This window comes from Sinocyclocheilus rhinocerous, unplaced genomic scaffold (genome assembly GCF_001515625.1).
Source record: "Sinocyclocheilus rhinocerous isolate Xijiao unplaced genomic scaffold, SAMN03320098_v1.1 scaffold20, whole genome shotgun sequence".
Lineage (NCBI taxonomy): Eukaryota > Metazoa > Chordata > Actinopteri > Cypriniformes > Cyprinidae > Sinocyclocheilus > Sinocyclocheilus rhinocerous.
The window spans coordinates 411,351-430,129 of NW_015640468.1; the positions used below are offsets into that span (position 1 = coordinate 411,351).

The 18,779-nt window shown below is 35.5% G+C and overlaps 3 protein-coding genes and 1 pseudogene across 5 annotated transcripts in view; 2 read left to right on the forward strand and 2 right to left on the reverse strand.

Annotated features, from left to right (window-relative positions):
* LOC107753141 (RING finger protein 10-like) overlaps window positions 1-1,542 on the forward strand; it is an 11,771-nt gene extending 10,229 nt beyond the window's left edge. Inside the window, exons 10-14 of the mRNA XM_016569265.1 lie at window positions 233-353; window positions 505-642; window positions 715-806; window positions 995-1,058; window positions 1,243-1,542. Coding sequence (XP_016424751.1) covers window positions 233-353; window positions 505-642; window positions 715-806; window positions 995-1,058; window positions 1,243-1,436 — 609 coding nt within the window. The 3' untranslated portion in view covers window positions 1,437-1,542. The remainder of the gene's footprint in view (window positions 1-232; window positions 354-504; window positions 643-714; window positions 807-994; window positions 1,059-1,242) is intronic.
* Window positions 1,543-2,588: 1,046 nt separating this feature from the next.
* LOC107753142 (putative aminopeptidase W07G4.4) lies at window positions 2,589-9,639 on the reverse strand. The gene is made up of 15 exons (XM_016569266.1): window positions 9,564-9,639; window positions 8,664-8,705; window positions 6,545-6,635; window positions 6,428-6,455; window positions 5,929-6,109; window positions 5,695-5,794; window positions 5,536-5,611; window positions 5,096-5,181; window positions 4,912-5,016; window positions 4,756-4,831; window positions 4,531-4,649; window positions 3,778-3,861; window positions 3,611-3,668; window positions 3,352-3,533; window positions 2,589-3,258 (listed from the first exon to the last, which is right to left on the reverse strand). Exons 1-15 carry the CDS (start codon window positions 9,572-9,574, stop codon window positions 3,130-3,132), a joined length of 1,368 nt encoding a protein of 455 aa, XP_016424752.1. The 5' UTR covers window positions 9,575-9,639; the 3' UTR covers window positions 2,589-3,129.
* Window positions 9,640-10,327: 688 nt separating this feature from the next.
* LOC107753161 (fumarylacetoacetate hydrolase domain-containing protein 2-like) lies at window positions 10,328-16,037 on the forward strand. Of its 3 annotated transcripts, none has more exons than XM_016569286.1 (8): window positions 10,328-10,394; window positions 11,736-11,937; window positions 12,642-12,858; window positions 13,111-13,170; window positions 14,337-14,499; window positions 14,613-14,721; window positions 15,135-15,222; window positions 15,689-16,037. In XM_016569286.1, exons 2-8 carry the CDS (start codon window positions 11,768-11,770, stop codon window positions 15,749-15,751), a joined length of 870 nt encoding a protein of 289 aa, XP_016424772.1. In that variant the 5' UTR covers window positions 10,328-10,394; window positions 11,736-11,767; the 3' UTR covers window positions 15,752-16,037. The 3 variants fall into 3 exon arrangements, with proteins under 3 accessions (XP_016424772.1, XP_016424770.1, XP_016424771.1); XM_016569284.1 differs by lacking the exon at window positions 10,328-10,394 and adding an exon at window positions 10,401-10,571 and having other exon boundaries at window positions 11,675-11,937; XM_016569285.1 differs by lacking the exon at window positions 10,328-10,394 and adding an exon at window positions 10,401-10,571.
* A 2,558-nt stretch (window positions 16,038-18,595) lies between these two features.
* LOC107753143 (glycerol-3-phosphate acyltransferase 2, mitochondrial-like) overlaps window positions 18,596-18,779 on the reverse strand; it is a 33,015-nt pseudogene continuing 32,831 nt past the window's right edge.

Sequence of the window (18,779 nt, forward strand, 5' to 3'; positions counted from 1 at the left end):
TATTTTTTTTTAATTTATTTTTTTATTTTTTTAAATATGTTTTGTAAATGTCTTTTCTGACACTTTTGATTTTATGCATTCTTGTTGAAGTATAGTTGTTGCATAGTGATATCATAATTGCGGTTTCATTAATTGAACTGAAGAAAAAAATGACATGACAAAAGGGAAATGAGGGAAAATGTATTGGTAAATGGTTCAGTCCTACAAAAAATGTTATTAAAAAAAAACCTCTTTTTTTCTATTTCTGGCAGATGACTTGGAGAAACGGAAGCGCCTGAGGCAGAAGAAAGCGAGGGATGAAAAGAGAAGGGAGAAGAGGATTGAAATTGAGGAAAACAGGAAACATGGCAAATGTGAGAATTTAATTCCTCATTGCATGTGTTTCTGAGCAACCATGGCGCACATTTTCATGAAACTAGACAATGTTTGATTGTAGAACATTCAGCTAATTTCAGGGTGTTGCGATTGGTTTGATTATTGAATTTATTTTTGTGTGTTCTTCAGATCCAGAGGTGCACATTGGGCTTGAGAACCTCCAGCATTTTCCTGCTTTTGGATCGCCTTCTCAGAGCGGCTCACAGGTGCAGCTCCCAGAGCTCCTGCTGGGCCCCCCGTCTCCTCTAAGCAGCAGCCCTTCATCAGGTAGCACTCACTCTCTCTTGCAGTGGCCTTCAGTGGTTAGTCTTCTGTGCTTATGACCTGTTTTTATTTCAGATGGAGTGATGTTTCCTAATCTGAGTGAGCACAGTCCGTCTCTGAGCATAGCCAGTGTGGAAGAGGATTCTCACTGCATGTCCTTCGCTCAGGTTTGCCTGTCATTTCTCTCAGACTGCCTAAAGCACTTTCTTTCATGTTTATAACAACAAAATAGTCAATTTTGTAGCCTTCATGTGGTGGGAAAATCATCACTAAAATCAAATTGAATTTAAATCGAGAAATAAAAACAATGCCATCTTGAGAGTTGTGCCTAAATGTACCATATTAATGTGTGCAGATGCTGAAAGATGGGAAAGCCCGTGTGGATGCCGGGCCTAAAACTACCCCAAAGAAAGGTGAAGGTCCTGTCATCACTTGACTTACCTGTTACACTTGTTTCTTGTTGGCTCACTGGCTACACTAACTCCTAATAGCATAGTTTTGTAGTCATTTTTAGTGGGTCTTAGTGACTTTATTAGAACCTTCAATTATTAGACCTTCAATTATTAGTAGTAATTTTTAGTGATGTGTTTTCCTCCACAGCAGACATGTTCCTGGCCCCTCCTCTGGCAGACAGTGATGGAGAGAGTGACGGCTCTGATCGGGTCCCAGTACCCAGTTTCCAAAACTCGTTCAGTCAGGCTTTTGAGCAGGCTTTGTCCCAGCTGGACCATGGAAATCAAACTCCAGCACAGGCTTTACCCATCCCTGGTGAGAAAAAAAAAAGATTCTTATTTTAATTCACCCAAAAATGCAAATTGTTATCATTTACTCACCCACAGGTTGTTCCAAACCTGTATGAATTTCTATCTTCTGTTGAATACGAAAGATATCTTGAGGAATATAGGGAACCAAAAATCTTCATTTGGAACAAATTTAGCATGAGTGAATATGAAAAAAAAATATATATATATATACCACCACACATTTTCTTTCTCACAAGCTCTTGGTGTGAACTTCAGTCTATTCAACTCTTACCAGCTGTTATTATCTGTTCAGCCTGAGAACTGCCTTTCACAATCAGACACATTAATAATAAGTAAAAGAAAAAATTGTTCTGCTGGAATAGCCGAGAACTTAGTGGGTCTTTAAAGCACTTGACTTTATTAGAACCTTCATTTATTAGCCAGGATTCAGAGCTGCTCATGTTCAATAGTGTTCAGATGTTAAAAGGCATCAGAGAGCAGCAGACTCCACTACTTGCTATGTGTTCAGTGAAGAAAATATGTAAAGACATAAAATGTTGTAGAGGGTTTAATTTTTCTCTATATTTTTCTTCACTTTTTTTTTTAACATTTACATAGAAATATTTTGGCTTTTCTGATTGTAATCTTAGATGCCTTTGCAATAAAATGTTAAGTACAGGTTTATATTGATTTGGGTGTTTTCATATAGTTTGTATGATCAGTGTGTGCAATTGTTTGGTTTATAATATAGTAACTTATTGTTAAAGAAAAAACAAAAACATGTGCCTTTAAGATCTTTTATAGTTGCTTAATGCCGTCTTTGCATGTTCTGATGCGTGCATACACATGACTGTTGTCAATTTAATCCAAACATTAAAGATGTAGACAATTTTTTTTAAAACAAATGTACAGACATTTAAAACATTGTTTTAAAATTAAGTTAAATGATTATAATTTTTTTTAAATAACATTGATAATTTTAACTGTTTATTTGATCATTTAAAATGTAGTTAAAACGAAATAGTAATTTAATAAAGCATTTTAGATGCACGTTTTGAATAGAATAAAAAAAAAAACTGCTCGCATTTCTTTGTCCTTTTGTCAGTGAAGCAGTACTATTGCATTTCACAAACCTTCACACATATTCTATTCAGAGACATTTATTCTTATGGTCAAACTGGACTGGATACAGAAGGCATCGTGTCTTTTTTTTTCTAGATTACACACAACTATACTAGTACAAAATGGGCAGTTGTACAATATGCATTTTTCGTCTCACAGTATTGCCAAACAAATTCACAGATGTAAATTCATTATCAATCACTGGCTCAACTTCCCCACCTCTTCTTCCATGTCAGTTCAACTCAGACACTAAGGCTACAAGGTAAGAACGGAAATAAAACACTGGTTAATTCACTTTCAGCTCGGTAAATGCTAATTAGAAACGGAAAACGTGCACAGTACTAAAGAATAATCGGATAAGATGATTTTGTGTGTGAGTAAGAGGAGCGTAGAGGTTTTTAAGGACATGAAGAGATGCATTTATGTATGTATGGAGTGACAACAGAATGAGAAAATGGACAGTGTTCAAGATGGGTTAGAAGCAGCAAAGGTCATGATTTGCCCCAGTCTTACATGAACACACAATGTGTCAGATGGAGCAGATATGAAAACCATTAATCGAGAAATGGCACTAGATGGAAATAACTGAAATAATGAAGGACCAGAAAAATCATTGGACATGCATTTAAAGCTCCAGGTACTTTGTTGCCATGGCAAGAATTGGGGCGCCTGTGGGGACACCAGGGAAGGGGCCGCTGGATCCAGCAATGTCGATATGAGAGTAAGGCAGAGGTTTGTCCGAGTCCACTCCATGCTGTGGGACCAACATGGTTAATGGATATATTTTAGCAAAAATGTTACATCTTAAGTCTTGAACTGATAATACACCCATTTTGTGTTTGTCTACCTTATCCAGTCCAGAAGCCATGATGAGGAAGGCGGCAGGCGTCTGGTGTCCACGCGGTGTGGCGGACGAGGGCAGGTTATTAGACTGCAGGATCTCTTCATACTCAGACTTCCCTTTGTGGAACTCGTAATCCTCTCGACGAATGGTGGACACCTCAAACAGATCTCCCAGCACCTCTCCCGCTGCCACACAAACAGATTTCAGACAAATGAAGCGATGTTTATGGAAGCAAAAACAAACGATTCTTAGCTCTTCTTACCTTTCTGCCACTGCAGAGCGTTTCCTGAGCGTTGAGCAGCACCGTTATCCATTATGATCTACAGTGACACATGGAGAGTCATAATGGAAACGGTCACACTGATGTGTGATGCACAGTGTTTTTCCTCAACCTTCAGAAGGTGTGTAGGAGTATGTTGAAGTACTCACAGAGTAATGAGGTCCCATGGCTCTGATAGCATGTCCTGTCAGAGTGGCGATAGTGAAGAGCTGAGGAGACACCTCCTTCAATGCCTAAAGAAGCACACAAGAGGTCCACACTGCTGTGACCATGTAAGATATGCTGCAGCTGCATGAATAGGTAATCATAAATCCCGTAAGAGATCTAGACAGGAGGAACTGGGGGAGGTGGAGGGTTTCGGAGGAACTCTACAGTGAACGCTGAACCAGACAATTTAAATGTTGAGCAAGCAATCTCACTGGTGTGATGTTAGCAGTAATGGGTCTATCAGCCTACAACATCTAGAGTTTCATGACTGAAATAAATAATATACAAAACCATAACTAAACTAAATTAAAACGTTATTATTTGAAATAAATCAAAAATAAAATTAATTATAAATATTAAATGACAAAATTTAAACCAACAAATTAATAACTGAAAAATAAAAAAATCAAGCTTATTCAAAATTGTAACTGTTGTAATTCTAATACAAATAATATATATATATATATATATATATATATATATATATAAAATAATGATGATATGCAAAGCTGTAGGTGCTACACACAAGCAAATTAGACCTTCCTACATTTCAGTGTTTTGGCATCTAGGTTTCAGTTGTCTTTTTGGTATAATTTTTCATATAACAAAATGGTCTTGATGTCATGATAGGGCCCCTTTAAATCTTAAATCGTAATGCACACTACTTTAGAGTGTATGCTGAAATATGCAAGTACCTGCTCCTTCATCTCACATAGCAAGTCCACCATCACCATTCTTCCTTCAGCATCAGTGTTTCCAACTCGGATTCTGCGACCAGCACGAGACACCACCAACTCATCAGCTACATAACAATCTGCCAAAGGGTAAAAAAAAATAAAAAAATAAAAAATAATAATAGATGACCCATATTTAGCAACAGACACCCAAACTGGACAAAACACGCACACAAAATTGCTTACCAGATCCGACACTGTTCCGCACCATTGCCATTGCACCCACAACCTTCAGGTGTTTAGGCTTTAGTTTGGCTAAGATCTTAAAAAAACAAACATACATTGATATTAGACTCTAATATTCTCGTCAGTAATACGATCAGGTGCATATGTGATCAGTACCTGGAAGAAGCCAGCAACAGCCGCAGATCCACATTTATCTCTGTGCATTCCAGCCATGATTCCTCCGGCCTTGATGTCGGCTCCACCGGTGTCATACGTAATACCCTGCAACAACATACAATGTTCATATGTGCTGGAAACTCTTCTATCCTGGGCGTCCAAATACAGTTAACCTAAAACTCACCTTGCCAACCACCATGAGGGTCTGTTGAATGGGTCCTTCCCCACAGTACAGCAGCTTGATCACTCGGGCCTGGTGGCGCGGCACAGCTGAAGCACAAACATGAGCCTTAAGTACACTTTACATAACACAACACACTAATGATACCCAGAACTGGAGTCTTGAGCGATCAAGAACACATAAATGTGGATTTGGTCTAGGTCATGGTCTTGGTTTATGGTCTCATATCTCATTCTACTATCAGTGTAAATTGACTCAACAACAACCACATTTACTTTGATTACTTACAATGAAAATGTTAAAAGATATTGTAAAAAAAGGTTATATTGTAAAAATGTACATTATGTATTTGTATATATTACCAGAATAATTTTTTTTAAATATCTTTGAAAGAAGTCTCTTTATGCTCACCAAGGCTGAATTTATTGAATCAAATGTCTTACTGTTAGCACAGCGGTTGACTGCAGCCAAACAGGGATACTCCTTCTCCAGAGTATTCAAATTACTCACTACAGTCACCTAGCAAAGACATGCAGATGAATAAAGCATGTCAGTTCTTACTGAGATGAGAGAGAGCTTTAAATGCTCACATAAAGTCTCACCGTTACAGGGCTATCCTTGAAAACTGCTTGCACATATTCAGCTACACGTGGGGCAGCCATTCGCTCCGGGTCAGAGCCACCGATGTCACGATAGACAAGCCTATACCATACACAAATTATCTTTTTTTTTATTGATTTTTGTACACAATGGATCCTCGGAGATACCTGGTTAATTAAAGATCTTTGTCCATATGAAATGCTAAAATAAAACATCGTTTCCACACAGACTCATACCTGCCGCTCTCCAGAGCAGTGGCCAGCTCAGTAACGGCTTCTCCCTGCGCCTGGTTCTTCACCCAGATGCCCAGCACAGCCACCTTATGAGGGGACGACTTGTGCTCCCTCACCTCTAAAGGCTGATGACACAGAAATATAACTAGGTTACACTGATACAGACAAGCAGAAAAGTCAAAAACTAGAGAACAAAGAAGCAGAAATAGAAGGGCATTAGTTCTGTAAGTCCCAGTGTTATTTTAGTATTATTTACATACAATTATACTATTTATTAATAAGTTGGATCGGCTGTTATTTTTATATTTTCAGTTTTCAATTAATTTCAAGTTTAATTTTGTTGTGCTTCTTAAAATGTGATTTTGTCATTTTTATTAGTTCTTCATTTTTAAATGTTTTATATTTAGCTTTATTTTTATTTGTTTTAGTAATTTTAGGACAAACTTATTTCTTATTTTATTTAATTTAGTTGCCAAGGTAACATTTCTAATTTTTGTTAAGCTGATTTCTTCACCGACGCAACAGTCCACCTGAATGTGACAGAGTGACAGATGTGTGCAATAAAAAGAAATAGATATAAACCGCAGGGCTGATTAGTTGTTTGTGAAGTTGAACTCACTGCGCTGTAGTCCTGTAATGGTGCTTTCAAACACTCCAGCTCATCAGGAAGCTGCTCATAACTTTGGCATATCAAGATTATGCCATCAAAACTGTAGAAGATAAGAATAAACAAAATAGCAATATACACTTTTGCTCTAATATACAAACTGTAGAAAAGCTGCAGTAAATCCAAACAGTACTGTAGTGCTTAACAAAAAATAAATAAATCATTTACTGGATCTGTGCTGTTGTTTTTTTAATATAAAATATGCAAACATGGTTAAAACCATATACATTTACTTGTGGTGACAGATGTGTGCAATAAAAAGAAATAGATATAAACTGCAGGGCTGATTAGTTGTTTGTGGAGTTGAACTCACTGCACTGTAGTCCTGTAATGGTGCTTTCAAACACTCCAGCTCATCAGGGAGCTGCTCATGACTTTGGCATATTAAGATAATGCCATCAAAACTGCAAAAAAGAAGAAAAATCCAAATGAACCTTCACAATATATAGCAATATAGAAAGTGCAGAATAGCAGTGCTATAATTACTCATTATTACACAGCAAAAAAAATATATTTCCTTCATCTGTATTATGGAAATATGTATTATGTCTTGTTTTCTAGTATATAACATGCTTGAAACCACATAAATTTAATTGTGAAGCAGAATTGTGAAATATATTAATACTTGTTTTCAGAAAATATAACCCATGGCCAGTGTGGTTTGTTGTTAACTAAACCTAAAACAAATATAACAAAATATAACAAACTTAAACTTAATTTATTTAAAAAAAGAAAGAAAGAAAGAAAGAAAAAGAAATGTCGCCTTGGCAGCTAACTAAAATAAAATAAAATAAAAATAAATAATTTAATTGCTACAACTGAAATAAATACTTAAGGCTAAATAGAGATATAAAATTAATAAATTGACAAAAGCAAATACCAAAATTGCTAAAACTTCAAATTAAAATGAAAGCTTAATATATAAAAATAAATGCTAATTCAAAAAACTAAATATTAATTAACACTAAGACAGTGTATAAATAATACTAAAAATAACACTAACACTGGCAAATTGTAGTTTTTTTGGGTTAATTTTATGGAAATAATTAATAAAAGTGTTGATTTTATGCTTAAAACTGAAAAAAAAACTTACAAAAAAATGTTTTCTTATGGCTGGGCATCTAAGCAGAATTAATAAATATATTAATACTTGTTTTCAGAAAATATACCCCATGGCCAGTGTGGTTTGTTGTTAACTAAACCTAAAACAAATATAACAAAATATAACAAACTTAAACTTAATTTATTTAAAAAAAGAAAGAAAGAAAGAAAGAAAGAAAGAAAGAAAGAAAGAAAAAGAAATGTCGCCTTGGCAGCTAACTAAAATAAAATAAAATAAAATAAATAATTTAATTGCTACAACTGAAATAAATACTTAAGGCTAAATAGAGATATAAAATTAATAAATTGACAAAAGCAAATACCAAAATTGCTAAAAATTAAAATTAAAATGAAAGCTTAATATATAAAAATAAATGCTAATTCAAAAAACTAAATATTAATTAACACTAAGACAGTGTATAAATAATACTAAAAATAACACTAACACTGGCAAATTGTAGCTTTTTTGGGTTAATTTTATGGAAATAATTAATAAAAGTGTTGATTTTATGCTTAAAACTGAAAAAAAAAGACTTGCCAATGGGGGGGGGGGTGCATTGTTATGGGATGATGGATAATTGTGCGTGCATCTATTAATCATTTAGAGTCTAATATCATCCCCTACATTGTATGCATGTGGTTTTATGTAATTTTACTGGAAAATCAGGCCAAAAATACAGATCTAAATGTGTAGTTCAGTTTACAGAGGGCCACACTTAAGACAATAAACTCTACTTTTACACATCAGTTATCAGAAAGCAGTCTAAAGTCTAAAGTCTATGTGTTGTTGATTGTAATGCAGCCTGTTCAGGGAACAGCAGTGATGACTGAATCATTATGTCACAGTTCCTCTGATGGTAATGTGATGCTGCTAAGTGACCTATCATGCTCGTGAGCACCCACGCACAAGTGAGGCCACAAGACTGCAAATGCACATCAAGTTGAGAGTTTGAGGCAGGGATTTACTAACTTCTGGTCCTTGCAGTCAGCTGTACACTGGAGAGGCTGGACACTGGATTGAAGAAAAGACAGAGAGAAGATTAAAACCTTTACAAATGTTTTCTTGCTTAGTAATCACGTTTACAGACATGAAATCTCTTCAAGGTTAAACAAATAATAACAATGTTGACTAGTTAGCTTGACTCATTGCAGCTGCTCTCACTATTTCTGATAATGTTTGATTCACATTTGAGTGTCTTCTGGCATCTATGAGTAGTGGGGTCCAAAGGACTGAAACTGTGACAAAGGACCATGGATACGCTTCTGTTTTGCAATTTCTATTTAAAACATTTTTATTTCCACATGTAGTGCTCACTGAAACATTTAGGAAGAATAAATCACCTGCAGCTTCAGCAACTGCAGTTCCTCACTGCTGACATGGCAAATTGAAATACTTCTCATATTTCAAATATTTATTCAACGTTGTCATCGGCAAAGAGGAACTGTTCTGCTGAAACTGTTATGAACTTAGTACTCTGAAATGGGGGCTGCAGCGTGGTGACTGGGAGACTTTGGTTTAATAAAATGCATAATAATAATAATAATAATAAGTTCAAATTTATCAAATTTGACTTTAGTACAGTCTCAGTCTGCTTTCTAAACTCTGAGAAGAATTCGTGAGATTGATCACATACGATTAGTACAATCGTAGCAAGAAACAGATTAAAAAGACAATCTCCACAGAACAAGTTAACATCTATTTTAACAGCAATGCATAATGTAGCTTTTAGCAATTATCACTTAAAATTATTGCAGTTGCACAAAGACTCAGATAATGCAATGACCGTAGAAAACTCAATATACTCCCCCGAAGACAGCAGTTATAATAAAAGTGATTTTAAACTTGACCAGTTTTAAATAATCCTCTTACCTTACAGACATCCTCACGGATCCTTATTTCGCCTTGCACAGAAGTGCTGTCGTGATGTCAGCTGACAGATTTCAAAGGCAAATCACATGACCACTGGAGAGCTATGGAAATGTAGTTTTTCCGAACTCTGTAATGGAATAAAAGGCACAGAAATTGTGGAAAAAATACATCAATTTATATTTCAAATGCGCGATTTTTAATACGCATTTCAATGTTTTAACTTACGCGTGTATTTCTTTAAATTACGTCTTTGTCAACAAACATCCCTAAAACGACTAAATAAAACCGGAAGTCACAGTGATGAGAAGTCCGACTCATTTCTGTGAATCGGTTCTTTCGAACAGTTCATTGCAAACTGGCTCAAAAACAATTTTGAATTATTTTCGTCCCACTGGACACATGTATCACACACACACGACTGTTTATTACGTTTTATTACAAACGAAGAGAGTTTATTATATTTCCACGTGTCCCCGTTCATTTTGTCGCAGCTATTAAGTCATTTAGAACCTAAATACATTTTTCAATTATAGTAGATAATAATAAAATAAATTTACATCACCCAACTTTAAAACTATGTATTATAAAAAAAAACAAAAAAAACGATGTATTATAATTTGTTTTGTATGCCATTTGATGAATGGTCATAAACACACATTTTTACACACCTCGTTTTTTTTTTAACAATATTTCTGAACACTTCCACTTTCATTACAGTTAAATCCCCGTGAATCCATGAACCTGTTCAACCGATGCAATGAAAAGATCCGACTCAAAAGAATGACTCTTTCACGAATCCGGACATCAAGAAGTCACATGACAGCGACGACAGTGAGTGTGAGCAGTTTTGTGTCAAAGTACAAAGATTGTGTAATTTTAGTCGGATTACAGTGCGATGTTGCAGCGAGTAACACATTAAACCTCAAACAGATCATTTTGCAATCTTTATTTTGTATCATTTTTTGTTACTTGCATGATCAAACCTGCTGTTTTTTGCACCAAGATCAGGTAGGACTCACACAGCATTGCAAGAAACTGAAAGCAGGGAAAAGTAACCTCTTATCTGCACTGCCTTGCATGATATCTTGTTTCTAACGATAAACATGTTGTCTTAAGCAATCAGTAATTTGACTGCTGCTGAATTTTTGTTACATAATCAAAAAAAATAAAAATAAATACATCTGCTGAAGCTGGGTTTAGGCTGCCTCGCTCCCTTTATCTGAAATAATGCTCCCTTCAGCGCACCTGCGGAATTATTAATCTCTATCACTTATTTATACATGGTATCAAAAATGTATGCGTGTTGCAGAAAGTCCAGTGTCCAACTGTGAAGGTCCAGTGATTAACACAGTTATCTATCAGCTTTAAGTATGGTGTTTTATGCAAAACAAAGAGGTTGAATTTTTGTGTAATAATATTATTTACACAAATGTAGATTTGTTAAAGATGCTCCATGTTTTGTGGCATTTAAAATAATTCAAACATTTTATTTAAATCAAAAAGCAGTTGAAATAAAGCAGTGTATTGATTAACACCCCTTGAGTTGAATTGAATTTGTTATAATTAGCTTTAAAGTATTTCATTGTTTATTATTTTGTAATTAATTAATTAGTTTTTATTTTTTTCTTTCAATGTATGTTGCTTGGATTTAGTGCGTTTGTCATTTGAAGAGGTTTAATAAAGGTTAAAAACCAGCTGTTCGGTGCATCACCCCTTTAAAAAGATTGAAATACAGAATGCAAAATTAAAATAACTTCATTAAATCATTCATTAGAATTCACTACAGACTTGCTGATCTCTGTATAGATATTATAGATGTATTATATATGATCCATGTTTTAGATTAGTGCTTTCACAATGTTTTAAATCAACACGCCAAATGTCACAATTCAGCAACTCATGGATCATCTGTCTGATTTTCTCTCTCTTCAGTATGACTAAGCTGTTATTTATGTGCTTGGAATTTGCAAATATGATATTTGTGACTCTATTTGAAGGGCACATTATTTCTCTTGTCATCTTGCACCTCTTGGTATGTTTGTCCATTTCTCCCTTTCACTTCTGTATGTCCTTTCTTCTGTCTGTCTCTCTTTCCCTCTGTTTTCTAATAGATGAGATTTCTGGGTATCTCTCAGCTCAGTTTGAGGAGACTCAATGCTGTATTCTCTGCAGGCACTGTCAGAGGCACCGCAAGCTCAGCCGCTATGAGACTCGTCCAGTTCTGCCACAGAGGCGGCGAGGTGGGTGTCAGAGTCGGGGTGGAGCAGGCAGGAGGTCAGGGGGTCATTGATCTGAAAGCCTTCGACCCCTCCATGCCTTCCACTATGAGAGAGTTCCTAGAAATGGGGGAAAAGGGAATGGACTGTGCTAAGAGGTATTAAGAATGCACACTGTAACACAAACTACACACACTCAACAAAGAGAGCACATACTTTACATAGACCGGTCATTTTGTCTGGATCTATTCATTCTAAATCTATTATAGATTAATTTTATTTTAAAATATTTAAAAAATGCAATTTCTACATGACTTGAATACACCTCTTCATTATTATTATTTTTTAAATAATTTATAAATATGTTTTTAAGTTATAAATAAATATTAATTTGATATTTTTGTGGGGGGCATAAAGTAAAAAAGAAAAAAAAAATCAGGGTGATGCAACTGTTCCAATATCATAATAAAGAAAGAAAATCATTCAAAAATGGAATTCTTGAAAAGATAATAAAGTAGTTTAGCATGAATCTTTTATTACTCCACAGAAAACAATTTTGTGAAAGTTTCTTAAAAAACATTCTGCAAAGTCATGTGGTGCAACCAACAGGCACAAACATGCAGAGGGAAAAAAATGTAGAAAGTACTGCTGCAAGGTCGACAAGTCACTTAAAATAACAGATAATTTGACGCTTTTTGTGACAAGGAAAGGTTAGCTCAGGTTGCACTATGTCATGTGGAACGACTCCCCAAAAATGTAATATTTATTAGTTCATTATTTAGGCGTTCTAGAGATGTATTACGTGTAGAAAGTGTCAAGTTATAGAAAACAGCATTTATTCATCTTTATCTCTCGCTCGCAGGGCTTTGTCCAGCGGCCAGCATGTGGTGGCGCAGACGGATGTCAGGCTGCTTTCCCCAGTGACTGGCCCAGAGAAGGTGGTGTGTGTTGGTATGAATTATAAAGACCACTGCCTAGAGCAAAACGCCCCGATTCCTAAAGAGCCCATCATATTCAGCAAGTTCCCCTCCACCATAACTGGCCCTTATGATGACATCATTCTCCCAGCGGAGAGTCAGGTGAGTTTCAAACTGACGGCTGGTGTCACTTTAAATCAACAATGACACTCCATACTACAGAATAACTACAGTATGAGACTGACTGTTGTAATGTCAGCTGGAACCTGTCACATGCAGATTTCTGTTCGACATGTAGAAGTATCCAACTTTAAAATAATCTTATTTTATTAAAAATCGAATATTGAAAATCTTTCACTCTGGGGCGTGAAACATGCAATCCATGTTTTCACATTGTGGCGGCTCAATTTACAGGAAGTGGACTGGGAGGTGGAACTTGCCTTTGTGATTGGACAGAAAGGGAAGCATATTAAGGTAGCAAAATGGTTATTTATATATCCATCTGTTGACATGTGTGTTAAAATAGAAATGTTCTGTTAATTGATAAGATTTATTACAGTATATTAAACATTACGTGTGTAATTTCAGCTGCACTTGCAGGACACAATCACATTTAAGTATGTGAATGAGATAAAATTATAGGTTCAGGGTTTTTTTTTTTTGTGTGGCTAAATGTGAGTAGTCAAAATATGCAATAGAACACATTTAACCCTATAAAGCCTACTCTATTATAAGGCGTCTAAATTTTTTTTGTGTGTGGCTAAATGTGAGTAGTCAAAATATGCAATAGAACACATTTAACCCTATAAAGCCTACTCTATTATAAGGCGTCTAAATTAACATGATTGAAACTTTGCTGAAAAATCTGTTGTACAATCTGCTACATGCCTTCTGTTGCCTGATTTACGTCAGAATCTTGACTGATTTTTATAAAGTAAACCTAAGAATAACTTTTATATTGTTAGTAATATTTCAAGATGAACATTTACTGAACTGAAACAACTTTAAGATCCATACATAATGTTTTTAGAAAAATCATGTTAAAGTGTATCATATATGATACATCAGGCTTTTGGGAAATGTTTATTTGTACTCATTTCTCAGTCGTCATTGTATTGCATAACATGTTTTGCCCCCCACAATAAAAATTACAAAGTTTTGATCATAAACTAAGCATTTAAATATCATTTTACCGAGACATATTATTGGAAGATATAGAGTGACAACTGATATTTATATGCATTTATGTAATGTCTGCAATACCGTTATAAAAATATACATTTTGCATTATAAAATCAGCATCTGCATCAAATTGCATATTTTTGCTCAGTTTGGGCATCTAAATAAAACGGAAGTGTTTTTACCTTGAGTATAAGCTCCTTATTCTTATATATCATTATATGAGCCATAAAAGCCTCAAAAAAAAAAACACATGCAAACTTTTTTATTTTTGTCTGAAGGTTCAATAAACTGCTCCATTTCAAAAGATTTTACTAACTATTAATTTATATGCCAGGCTTTACAGGGTTAAGTCAATAAAGACTTAAGTATAATGCAGCATCCTAGCAGCAGGACATTTCTTGTGTCATTCCCACAATTGCCCCAACCTAATTTTAAATAAATGTATCTATTTGTCTCAGGAAGAGGAGGCCCTTTCCTATGTTGCAGGTTTCACTGTAGCGAACGATGTGAGTGCTCGTGATTGGCAGATGAAGCGCAATGGAAAGCAGTGGTTGCTGGGAAAAACATTTGACACATTTTGTCCACTCGGGCCAGCACTGGTTACCACTTCAGCACTCAAAGGTACTTAAAGTGGGAAAATACAAAAATGTGAAAAAGTAAGATAGATGTATTTGACAATTAATACTAGCACTATTTCTGGTCACAAATCAGATCAATCCTACTTGTTCAAACAGATGTTCATAACCTGGGTATCCGCTGTCTGGTGAATGGAGCCGTGGTTCAGGACAGTAACACCAATCAAATGATCTTTCAAACTGAGAAGCTTATTGCCTGGGTTTCACAGTAAGCAAGCTCACTCTGGTTTTATTTATAAAATGCTCTCCAAGGCTGCATGCATTTGATCAAAAATACAGTAAAAACAATAATATTGTGAAATATTATTACAATTTAAAATAATTGTTTTCTACTTCAATATATTCTAAAATGTAATTTATTCCTCTAATTCAAAGCTGAATTTTCAGCATCATTACTCCAGTCTTCAGAGTCACATGATCCTTCAGAAATCATTCTAATATGCTGATTTGCTGCTCGAGAAACATTTCTTATCAACGTTGAAAACAGCTGCTTAATATTTTTGTGGAAACCATGCTTCATTTTTTTTTCATTGATGAATAGAAAGTTCAAAAGAACAGCATTTCTTTGAAGTAGAAAGCTTTAACATTATAAATGTCTTTACTGTCGCCTTTACTCTGCAGGTTTGTGACACTTTGTCCCGGTGATGTGTTTCTGACCGGAACGCCTCCAGGTGTGGGGGTGTTCAGAAATCCACCTGTGTATCTAAAGGTGAGTTCTTCTATAGGAAAATCAATGCATATTTCAACATGGCTGGGTTAGCGTCATAACCCACAATCAGTGCACCTGGCAGGCTGTTAACACCCGCTTAAAGCCTTACCTGAAACCTTTGTTTTGACACGCAGATAAAGTCTGGTTGATTCGCTTCTGTTCAAACGGTCAGGAAAGTGTGGCTGACACTGACACAATGAGAACAGCTGAAATGCAGAACAACACAAGACCAGCTGTAATGCTCTTATTGACGTTGCCGTGATGTCAGTTTTCACACGAAACAGAAGTTTAAAAAGAAAAGAGGCACATTTAACAGGCACTGGCTTCAGTATTTAAGCTTTCTAATTGGCATTCAAGCTGATTTGCTGAGGGAATCACATGGCCGAACAAATCAGTGCAAAGATTCAATTACTGACTTAATACTTCAGCTGTTCATTCGGGTTTGAACAATCACACATTTATGAAGAAAAGTGATGTTGTGGAGTGTCAGATTGACGAGATCGGGTCGATACGGAACACAGTCGTGTAACAGGAAGATCTACATTGATTGAAGTGCAACTACTACATTTCGATTTCATATTGATATCATAAACATGGATTATTTTTTAACAGAAGGCAATTAACATTATGCTCTGGGCCACTTTTATAATGCAGCCTTTTATTCTCATCATCAATGTGTTTTTCATAAAGAATTTAATTTCAAGTGAGTGTCAAACTGGGGTTTTCATGATCAGGTTTCCAGTAGAGGGCATTACTGGCCTGTGTACATTAGCTTTCATTATTTCTTGTCTATGTTATCTATTCTCAGCTTGAGATAAATAGGCTTGCTTCCCAGAAACAAATGTATTTTTGTGGTAAATTACACTTTAAATGTCATTTAAACTAAGACGACTTTTCAGTATGCAAGATTCTGATTCTTATATCTGGAAAAATCATTAAAATAAGTCTTAAAGTTGGTCAAAAGGTGTGGGAACCCTGAGTTGGGTAATACTACATTTAATCCAATAAAAGCAGGAAATGTAACCTTTTTTCAAAGTATTATGATGAAACCACTAGCGACGGATGTTTTCTACCATATTGTGACGTACATCAGAGTGTAACGGATCCATTGGAAGATCCATGGAACTTGGATCCATTGGTCACTGATTGGATTTGGAGATGTTGCACTCAAAAACCAAAAAAAAAACCAAACAAAAAAAACCGAATGTGAGCTTTCAGTCAAATGCAAGAAAAGAAGCAGGGTTTAAGCAGACTAAATGATTGGAGAAGTCACCAGAGAGAAGTCAGTCGCTTTTTGATGAAATGTATAAATAAAAAAACATGGATGAATCGTTCACAATACAAGATGCATTCACAAAATAGATAGGGTGAATTTCCATTTCATGCCAACCTTAAAACATTTTAATAAATGTAGGAATGAAAGTGATCTTTAATGGAAAGTGTTAATCAAGTGAATCCCTGAGTGCAGCGGCCAACTGTTAATTCTCAGCCCATTTTGTTTCTTGTTAATCACCCTATTCTTTTCCCATCTCCAGCTGAGTGTGTGTGTGTGGAGAGTCTGTGGATCGATTGTCTGGGTGGCTCTAGAGAGCTTATTCAGCACTTCTGCACTACAAGCAGCAGCCATCCATTAGTCGTTGTGTTTTAGATGAACACGGTCAAGGCCACTCACTCCTGTGTTGCTCAGAATTAAGATACACAAGAATGATGGATGTATGTAAATGCACATTTACTCAGGAACTCATGTTGCATGGATGGGTGTTTAAATATGTGATTGTCAGATGATATAGGGTATATATAGAGCCCAAGTCATTTACAGTGAGTGATGTGCAGTACCTGTGTCTCTGTAGCATCCATCATTACCCATCAATACTCTATTCAGTGAAAACCTCCTGAAACTCAACTGGACCTCTGGAATCACTGATTCCTTAGACAGAGGAAGTGTTTTGGATGGATCTGTTCAGAGGTATTTATTTAAATTTTGGAGTAAAAATGTTTTTCTTTTAATCTTCTGGCCATTTTTAATAGCTAAATGTCAACACCATCATATCAAAAGTATTGCATACCCTAATGTCAAATATTTGTAATTATAAATCTAGCATTAAAACAGTTATGAATTTAGACTACAGGATGGGTTTCAAAAGCTCATTTTTTAGCTCTGTCTATTGAATTCAGGAAACTCAGAAAGTCTTGCAGTATTAAAAAATGACCGTCCTCTTTATTATCACATCAGTGGCAAATTATCTGAAAACTGACTCGAATTATCTAAAGATCCCAAGCAATTTATTTGTAATTTAGCAGTTTTGATGGAGTTGACATTTCCTCTCACCAGTTAAAATGTAAAAAAAAAAAAAAGCCTATAAATCTCACTTGAGCATGTGATGATGATGAATTAACAGCAGGTGAGGAAATAAACTGCTAAAGAAGGAAGGTGTATTTTACATTGCTTTTTAAATATTTTTGAGCTGATTTGATTTTTTCTTACAGTTCAGACATAGTATGAACGTGGCTGTGAAACCTTTAAAATTACATGGATGGATTTTTAATTAACCTTTCCCTCTCTCAGGAGATGGCATATTTCTATATTGCCATATATTTTTTAATGTATATTAAGTATTGGTTTATGTTTCTTTTCTTTAAATATTTTTTTTAGAATACTTTCAAGAAACGGAGACAGGACACCAGCCCTCCAGGACCGAGTTTGGGCACCCCTGGTTTAGGTAATGCGGGATGTTTGCATACATATGAACATTCATATGCAGCGCTGTGTGGCTAAACTATACATCAAATCATGACAGAAACACTGCAGCTGGGTCAATTATCAGAAACTTGTGTACTGAACCAAGCCTTACATATTCATTACACTATAAAAAATGCTGGGTTAAATACAACACAGTGCTGGGTAAAATAGGGACAAACCCAGCAATTGGGTTGTTTTGACCCAGCGGTTGGGTTACTACCCAGAAGGTTGGGTTAAACATTTAACTAATCCGCTGGGTCAAAACAACCTAATTGCTGGGTTTGTCCCTATTTTACCCAGCATTTTTTAGTGTACAGTTAAACAAAAGAAAACAACACAATCTAATGAAACTAAAAAACATATTTTTGATGCAATTTATCTCCTCTTTATAAACAGAGAACATTATCTAACCATCTGAATAGTCATTATCTAACAAATAACTAAACCAATTCTGGGCTTTCAACAACAAAAACGAACAAAAAAGCAACCTCAGCATCACATATATTACAAAAAGCCAGTGTTCTAGGCAAAACAAAAACCAATGCTTTTCACAACATTGAAGAACTGAATTTCAGAAGTGCTTACTGTTACCATTCTGAGACTGACTTCTCTTCTCTTCAAACCTTTTCTCTTTCAGTTGTACATGAACTGTTTGAAAAACTGCAAGAGTTTCGCTTTGTGAGCGCACTGAGAGAAGAGAGGACTGACATCTAGATACGCATCTCCTCTCTGCCTGTCCTCAATCAACACCAAAAGCGCAGGAACAGAGAAACGCTGTTTAGTCCCCAGAGGCCAAATTAACTTTCCTTTATTACAA